The sequence below is a fragment of the Haliotis rufescens genome, unplaced genomic scaffold, assembly GCF_023055435.1.
Source record: "Haliotis rufescens isolate VD_foot unplaced genomic scaffold, xgHalRufe1.0.p SCAF_29, whole genome shotgun sequence".
Classification (NCBI taxonomy): domain Eukaryota; kingdom Metazoa; phylum Mollusca; class Gastropoda; order Lepetellida; family Haliotidae; genus Haliotis; species Haliotis rufescens.
In genome coordinates, this window is record NW_025963990.1 from 2,501,923 (window position 1) to 2,511,763 (window position 9,841).

At 42.1% G+C, this 9,841-nt stretch overlaps 1 protein-coding gene across 1 annotated transcript; it reads right to left on the reverse strand.

Moving 5' to 3' along the window:
- Positions 1–217: 217 nt before the first annotated feature.
- On the reverse strand, positions 218–5,867 carry LOC124137722. Its single transcript, XM_046504149.2, has one exon. It carries the CDS (start codon positions 5,855–5,857, stop codon positions 1,892–1,894), a length of 3,966 nt encoding a protein of 1,321 aa, XP_046360105.2. The 5' UTR covers positions 5,858–5,867; the 3' UTR covers positions 218–1,891.
- Positions 5,868–9,841: the final 3,974 nt, after the last annotated feature.

Genomic DNA, 9,841 nt, shown 5'->3' on the forward strand with positions numbered 1-9,841 from the left:
TGTGTGTGTGTGTGTCCCTGAGCATGATAAATAGAAAAGACCCATCACTGGAGGTGAGGTGAAATTTGGTTATTACAAATATATAGCGACGTGCATGCATGTTTGTAGTAGTCCGGACTAATGTCGATTTGAAGATACCATGCCGCAGTTGAACAAGAATACCCCACTTAAACACAGTATACTGACTCCGAGCCGACCAGTACTAGTTTTAGCCCTTTAGTGCCGAGCGCCAGACAGGGTAACAACAAGTATCATCTTTTAACGTATTTTGGTATGAGGCGGCCGGGGATCGAACCCCGGACCTTCCGCTCTCCGGGCACTCTACCACTTTACCACGGAGGCGGACGTTTCTCAGCTGGAATGAGTTGCATCCTAGATATTTTTTAAAATGTCATCAATGTCATATGTAATTATTCCAAACGGCACATGACATTTTGTGATATACCAGCATAAGGAAATGATGCTTAACTTTTGTTCCAGGTGTATAGTATGAGATTAGAGTTAGGCCAATACACATTCAGACCCCGCATCTTCAAACACGTAAAACTCCAAGTAAATGTTAAAACCTGACCGCGTTACAATTCTATACCATCTTTTCCCTAAAGGGTTGAACATAGCATCAAGATCAAACAATAAAAACACTGGAATGTCTTCTCTTTGATAGATCAAGTGTGGCAGAACACATATTTGGCTGACAATTGGACAAAGCACCTCAATCACCATTTTAGAAATATTTTATCGTTTTTTCTATGACCTTACAATCAAACAAATTTAGTTGTTATCATTTAGAAATTATCGGTACAGAGACTATATTCGGCAGAAAAAATGTATGTCACGAAACGTTTAGATCAACTTGATAAATGGACTTTAGATACGATGTAATAACAATGTTAATTCAATTGGTCCATTTGGTTTTCCAGCCTATTTTCTGAACATGTTCGTCTCACCCTTTTAACACTAACTGGCATTACTAACATTTACACATTAAACACGATACAACAAGTCAATTATTATATCAAAATCATTCTGTTATATTGGTTGTCTTTTGGGTTTTTTTAATCATTTTCGTTTATAATTTCTAAAACCACGTCTAAACCACGTCATAATAACATAAAACATCACGATTTTTCACAACTGTGCGTAACACCATAACATATAAAATGAGAAAAAATGAAACCCTTCAATGTTTTAAACTCTGTAAGCAACGGTTTGGCTCACGAGTGTCCATCGGTATTTCCGAAGGGGATTCTATGGCACATCCATGTATATAGTGCTATTTGCAAAACAACCGACCTGCTAACACAGCTATAATTTCATACCGGAAAAGAGCGCCATCTTGAACCAGATGTATGGTCATTGCAGGAGACGTGTCCACCAGGTGAGCCAATTGGTCCTGTTATTTAACATTCAAGTCACATATTGGTCACCTTAGCTGACCACAATATCGCTAGGCGAACCATATGGACTGTACACTTCAGTGTCAATCTTCAGTAGTGTAGAGTATGCACAGAGCACATACTGCTCTCTTGCCGCATATTTAATAATACCAGTTCTGGCAAGTAGGGATAAAACTGTTTCACAGTCTGACATTTGTTATGTCTTCTTCTATGCTTTGAATCCTCGAATTCAGATTTCGAGGCGTCATCCTCAACGAATTTGAATACTCTGTGGACTCATTCTTCTTCTGTCGTTGGAGCCCATATTAATTTTCATGTCCTCATGTCGTATGCATTCAACATTGAATATATGACCACATAAGTCACACTTCGCAATCTCTATTCATTAATCAAGACATGACATGGTGGATATTACATCCTGACTCTCTCCTTGCAGTAATAGTCAGAGACCCATTGCGCCATTGAACAGTCATGGTGTGGAACTGTTTATGCATCTAGCTGATGGTTGAAACAGTAGTTGTTGATGCTGCTGCCGATGATGCGGACTTGAACCCAGAGGTGCTTCTTTTCCATCTCATATTCTCAATTGCCTTGATCCTTTTCTTCAGTCTGACCCAGAGTCCTTTATAAAGATAGAAGACGCGTCGCTTGGTGACAAAGGCAAAGAAAATAAAGAGTCCTTGTGAACAATTGAACGTAACGAAGAGGAGACCCAGGATGTGCTCTGTGTAACAAGCCACAACTGTAGGAGGAGTGGAGACAGCGCTGACTATAGAGGAAGCCAGTCCAAAGATCCACGTGAACCCCATGACAGTTGACATGCGCACATACAACATGACGTCATTGCGGCCATTGCGTCGGTTGACCGACGATCTTCGTGTGTGGTCATTGGTAAATTTAGCAGTTTTTCTTATACAAAGAATTGTCTTCACAAACAGGCAACTATTCATCAGAAATATTATTACAATCGGGGCCCCAAAAGCAGTCATGGAGGCAAATGGATTCTGTATCCAGCAACCAAGGGACTCAACGTCTTGTACATCATCCTCTGTCGAGTTCCAATCTTCTGAGGTAATGTTAACGCTGGAGTCTTCAGTGTAGCCTTGACTACCGTATCCAATCTCGACACCAGGTATGACTTTAGTGAAGTCTAAAATTACACAGATGGCAACAATAATCGCAGGAGAACCCCATGAATATAGAACATACTTACAGAGGTATTTGCTCTTTTCTCGTATCTCTGGAAGGACGTAGGTTTTGTTACCAAAGGTACGGAACAGATCATAGGACATCACGTTCATCCAGAAGAATGAGGCCAGGAAGAAGTAATGGAGGAGAATGGCAACTAGACTGCACACTATGGGAAAATCAACACTTCCTTCCCAAGTAATGAATATACTCTCGGCTATCAGCAAAGCAAGGGTGAGGTTCATTGTATTCACGCCTGGTAGATTCCGGAGCTTCGGAAACAGACAATAAGTCATAAGCACTATAGCCAAAGCTGCGATAGAGATCCTTCCCAAGACTGCTGTCATGTAGGCCTCGGCTTTTATGAAAGTCTCAAAACCCCTGTCACAGCCCTGGACAAAATGATAGGAGTTGTTCTGTGACTGTGATTGTAGTATGGACTGTGGTACACATATCTCAATAATTCCCTTGGCCTCATCAACATATTCATACTCGGTCATATTGTACAACCCTTCTCCTAGTATAATTGACTTGTTACGCAATAAAATATACTTGTCGGAAGAAATCTTAAACCTACCACACCCCCTATGTGAAATCCTTGGCATGACACATACAAATGCATAACCCATGATGTCTGTGAGATTAGCCGCAGATCCAACGTTGCCTGCTATCCACATTGTCAAATCAAACTTTCCAGGACCATATATACTGTTGGTAGATTTGACAAATATATGAGTGATTGTATTATTGCCTGATCTGTCCACAGCGTTGATGACGTCAAGTTGATCTGCAAAGTAAAACTGCATTTGCCCTCTGCTGCAGAATGTACCCGTCAATTCAGGATTAGCTGTATTAACCACATTCACAACTGTAACTTCAGTACCATTAAGGGAAAGAGTAAATTTCTTTTGATCAAAAAGACTGTTCATTTTCTGCTTTATACTTGACACTGTTCCCTCGTGAAGCCTCGAGGACCTTGGTGGTAGAAGCAGGAATTGTAATTTTAAAGTTATCGTCTCCTCATCAAATCCAACTTTTGATTGTGCAGTAGGATTTGTGTGCCTCTTTGCATGGCGTGGCGGGGCCATCTGCCCTGGAACTTGCTGCATTTGTTGCTCGCCACTTTTTCCTTCTTTCTCTTTTCTGGCATTCCTATCAATAGCGTCACCAGCATCAAGTGTATTTGGAAGCATAACTCCATCTTGTTCAGGGGTTATTGAAAACGTTTCAGGCAAGTCTGGATCAGGGTCAGTCTTGGTATAAACAATTTCTGGCAAAACAGTTGTGGCAGTACTTGGTAAAGCAGTATCCAGTGATATTTCCTTTGTTTGTGATAATCCATTAACCTCCTCAGAAGAAACATTATCAGGGTTCAGCGTTCTGCCAATTATTTTCTCCAAAGGCTCGAGGACAGGTTTCTCGTCAAGGGTCTTAACAGCAACCTCTGGTTCGGATGTGTTTGCCATATTTATTGTTAAATTCAGAATCCTTTCTGAACTTATATTGAGTAAGGTCGCCATGCCTTCTATCATTATGGATTTGAAGTCTGGGGACAGCAATGCCAGTAAGTCGCTGCGTGTGACGTTCACCATCAGGGTAATCACAGCAACATCAGGGAGATGAGTGAGAGTCTGAACATTGGGCAAAGTCCCATCTACTGAGGAGGAAGGTCCGGCATTCACATCCCTGAGGCATTCCTCCTTGACAAGCTTGTAGCCTGCAGGGCATACCACTTCTCGACACTGATCATACCTGGAATCGTAGACTTGGTTCGGTTCAGGACATCGGTTCATATTGTCCGTAGACAATTCTTCATGAGTGGTGCTGAACAGGATATGAGTCTTACCATCAAACCCGAAATTCATGAGTACCGAAAATGACACAGGGTAGGTAACAGTTTCTTCACTTTGTCTGTTCCTGTGGTTTGCCCTCCTCCGATTACGAACTTGTTTTGTCATTAAACACGTCTCCACCTTGTCTGGTTGTTGCGGCCAAAGAGTCTGTCTACAGTGTCTTGCAGCTGCCAGAGTGGGCATGAGGGTCATAAGAACATTGCCATCGATGAAGAAGAAGGACGACACTCCATCACAGAGTACCACAACATCCCAAGCCCGTGTGTTCGCAGCCTGGTTACACTTGGCACAGAATATGTTTCTGTAAACCATACCATGCTGGTCTTGAACAGGGAGGTTTAACACATCAATGGTATTATCATCCGCTGTTTCATACTGAGGCACACACAGACGTTCTATAGTTTTATTGTTCCAGGATGCGGGACAGGCAGAAACAAGTTTGATCCATTGGCGGTTGTAAGGCATTAGAAAGTGACAGTCAACTGATGGAGGGGCCAGCATCGGAGCAGCATACTCTTGTTCTCTGGTAAGTAATGTAGCATCCTCAGAGCCCATGTCAGCCTCATCATCATCCTCCATGAACTGACTCTCTACAAAACGCTCAGCTATCGTACCTTCGCTGTCCACTGGTACAGAATAGTTCACATCCATCACGCTGATCCCCATGCTTGATAGCCGTGTGTCGTCGTTTGATTGGACGGTATATTCCTCAATAGTTGCTTTGGTAAGAGATAGACGGGTAAAGCAGGTATCGGGATCCATTCCAATTTCCTCTTCGAAGACCCACGGATCAAGCTCAAGCCTCTGAGCCCCCTTTAGCTTTCCGATATGTTCATAGATATCTAATGTATCCCCTGTGTCTATGGCAGTGATATTCACGTCTTGAAAGAGTTCCGAAGCTAAGGGAGTATTACCTTTTCTTCGCGATGTCTCTGCAGTTGTTGTTTCCACATCCATTTCTGCTGCCTGCGTGCTGACATTCTTCGTAGGCCCTATATATGCGTTTCTTCTCGGGCGTTCCTTATGGTCAGATGAGGTGTATAAAGTCTCTGTTGGGTTGATTCGGCTTGAAGATCTTCCACCATTATTCCTAATCACACCATTGAACTTTTCTTTCCCATTTTCGTAAGGTCCTTTATGTAATGATAACATGTCAGATCCGGGTGTGATTAAGTTAGATCCATCCCGTGATCTTGTAACGTCACTTCCAACGGGTCGGTCGTTGAAGGGGTGATTTTCATCCATCGTTTCTCCGTCGTTCTTACTAAATTCTGTAAAGTGATGATCTTCATACCCTTTGGATGTTTCTGGCCGGTCAACTGGCACCGCTGCAGTCACAAACAGCAAGAAAACCAACAAGAACATGATGACATTACAATATGCCAAAGACCTATAGACGAGCTGACAGGTAAACAACATGACCGACGGCCATTGCTTCCAACCGTGTTGTCCGAGTCAGAACAAACTTATCAGAGTTAGAACGTGACAGGTGGCAAGGCTCTCGCGACGCTTGCAGTCCCAGCCCCGGCCCACAGATAACAGCACTGAGCCTCAGTGGGAAGACACTTCACCCACACCACAACAAGTGGAACATTAAGGCTTAACATGATTGTTAAACAAACCAAGATAATACAGAATCAATTGCACTCATGCAATAGGCTTAAGTGTATTGATTTCTTGGAGAATGGTAACATTCTATGAATGATACTATTATAAAAACCTTGTATCTCAGTGTAGTTTTTCAGTGTCCATGGAGAGAATGTAACATGATTTTGTTAGCCCTTGGATAGCATCCAAATTGCACGTTCGGTAAAACTAAGAAACGGAGTAGGTGGCTTGGGTTGGTGGGTGGGTGAGTGAGGGAGGGAGGGAGCGAGTTTGAACAGAATTTGAAATACAATGTACATCGGCTCTATATAGGAGAAAGCCAACACTTATTTTGGGTGGTAACAAAACCGTACCATAATCAGGGCTTCGATATAGCAATCAGTGGATCCTGGCATGGCTAAGGGGCGCAACTCTACACAGCAAGTTTGGCGCCTCAAACGACGGGTCACACGCGCCCAAAAGATGATATTAAACGTCACTGTAATAATCACGTGAATATTTACAATGTTGGCTTCCCTCGGGGGAATTTGAATGTTTTGTTTCGGTATATCTTACTTATATCCGCTATTATATCGTTAATTATATGTTAATTTGTTCTATTGTCTAATGTCAACTTCATCTGTTTGTCTGGCAGTCAGTTTATAAAATACGAACATCGTCGTTTCCAAGAGTTTTTTTTTTTTTATTCTTGTGATACAGTGAGAGGCAGAAGAAATTTGGACCTTACAAAACATGTAAGTAGACGGGGAGGTGAAAGAAAGAATGTTGGCTTTTGACGAAGCACTCGGCAATATTATAGCTATTTATCACATCAGCGTGTCAATAATGAGCAAATGACCCCGGGGCGTACCATGATACACTAACGGCAAGTCTACATGACGACAAGCCGATCTAAACTGTATTCGGTGAGGTGAGGTGAAATTTGGGTTTAACGTCACATTCAAGATATAAAGCCACGGGTGTGTGCGTGCGTGCGTGCGTGCGTGCGTGTGTGTGTGTGTGTGCGTGCGTGCGTGTGTGTGCTTGTACTAGTCCGGACTAATGCCGGTTTTAAAGTGCAAAGCCCTCTGAGATACCATGCCGCAGTTTAAACATGAATACCCCATTTAGACACAGTATACTGACTCCGAGCCCCTTAACGCCGAGCGCCAGGCAGGGTATCAAGTACTATCTTTTGACGTGTTTTGGTATGAACGTCACAATATAAGTGCGATAATTGTACACGACGTGAAACCCCGTTTCACCTTCACCTTGTTTGACGCTATTGTTTTTATTATTATTAATATTATTATTATTATTCCAATTGTAAAGCGCATAATTCCATTTGCAATGTATGCCCGAAGCTCCGTATTATGATTAACCAGCTCTTTCTCAGCTCCATGGGGAGTACACAGCCCAGTACAATCTCAACCCTACCGGGTACCCATTCACTGCTGGGTGAAAAAAGGCAAAGATCGAACAAGTTTAAAATATTATAGAAAAATGTACAGTAATGTACATTATGTATTGTATCATATTGTATATACTACATTAAGGGGCACCACATATTGTAATACTATTGAATCTGTGCATATTAAATTTTGAAAATCTAGTAAAAAGGTTGGTAAATCAACTTGTAGTAACATGGTTCGAGGTGAATGTGGAAGAGTGCCTTTTCAGTTTATAAATATAACAAAGGCTATTAAGTATTGGAGTAGAATATTACACTGAGCAAACAATAGGCTACCAAAACAATGTTATATTATGTTAAAATCTTTGGATGACGTAGGCCTTAATACAAGGGACCGCCTCCGTGGTCTAGTGGTAGAGCGTCCGCCCGGAGAGCGGAAGGTCCGGGGTTCGATGCCCGGCCGCGTCATACCAACAAACGTTAAAAGATCGTACTTGTTGTTACCCTGTGTGGCGTTCGACATCAAGAGGCTTAAACAAGGACTGGTCGGCTCGGTGTCAGTATACTGTGTCTGAGTGGGGTATTCATGTTAAACTGCGGCATGGTATCTCAGTGAGCTAGCACTATAAATCGGCATCAGTCCGGACTAGTACAAGTAGCAACAGACACACACACACACACACACACGCGCGCGCGCGCGCGCACGTGCAATATAAATGCAATAATCTTGGACGCTACGTTAAACCCAATTTAACCTCACCTCACCTCACCTCACCTCACCTCACCTCACCTCACCTCACCCGTCATACATGGGCAACACAAATAAGAAATAGAAATTTAGATTTGGCTTTGCCTGGATTATTAAGGAAACATAACCAAGCTGCCTTCATTGAACTTTTAGGCAGATTACAGTATGATAATCTCATTCATTATTTACAATAATTTTCCTTAACATTTGAAAACATCCTAGTCTCGATTTAGATGTTGCAATTTCAAGCGTGCTCTTGAAACTGGCAGATATGAAAACAATTTATAATAAAAAATACTGTATGTCATGCAAGCTTCAAGGCTATTTTGCAGTTGAAGATGAATTGAACATTTTCTATGTATGTCACATAAACTCTGAATTGAGAAACAGTTCATTGTAAAATATTTTAGTAAATATCCTATACTTAACATTTTATTTCCATCATGCAGAGTAAGAACACTGACGTTGTCAGAAATGTCAGTCTATTCTGACAAAATGATCATGCTTGTGTATGTTTTGGTTTGGTTTGGTTTGGTTTGTTGTTTTACGCCGCACTCAGCAATATTCCATCTATATGACGGCAGTCTGTAAATAATCGAGTCGGGACCAGACAATCCAGTGATTTACATCATGAACATCGATCCACGCAATTGGGATCGATGACATGCATCAACCAAGTCAGCGAGCCTGACCACCCGTATTTTGAACCGGGGGCGTTATAATGAATAAAACTGTCTGTCTGTATACTGTTACGGCAATGTTACTACATGAATCATACACATATGTTATTCTGGTGAGAATAACCTAGCTTATATCAGTTCATTATCAGATTATATCCTATCTAACTCCAGGGCATAACGCTGATAATGTTCTGATAATACCGGAATAGTATTTACTCACAAAAAAATTATCGTGATTAAACCACAATACATCGTGTGAGTCGACATACATTAATAGAAGTTATATCTGTCGCACTATTTTTCGTGTCGAGACTGTAATCTCTGTACGAAGTAATGTTATCTATAACAACTTGACGGTTCACAGGACATTTCGCTTCACATCCGGTCACTCTTGTGACGGAAGTTGCCGGAAACACCCGACCTCACCCCGTCTGTTCACGAATTACCAGCACGGTGATTTTAGTGGATGGTTGTCGGGTGGAGATAACGGAACATTATCGACCCAATCCGAATGGCGCAACATTATTGACCTCATGTGTGCGTACATACTCAGAGACTCATCAGCATGACGCAGGCTATTATACGTTTTATTTATTTTAATTATGTGTTTGTTTTGTTTTTTGTTTTGTTTTTTTGTTTGACACCACAATATTATATGACGGCGACCTGAAAATAATCGAGTCTGGACCAACTAGTGATTGTTATTTACGATGGCATCAATCAAGTCACCTAGCCTGACCTCACGATCCATTACGGCTCCTCATACAACAGGCATAGGTTGCCGGGGACCAGATAACACGGAATCTCCCACGCGATCGTCCTTGAATAAAAGGGGCGGTGGGGTAGCCTTGTGGTTAAAGCGTTCGCTCGTCACGCCGAAGACCCGGGTTCGATTCCCGACATGGGTACAATGTGTGAAGCCCATTTCTGGTGTCCCCCGCCGTGATATTGCTGGAATATTGCTAAAAGCGGCGTAA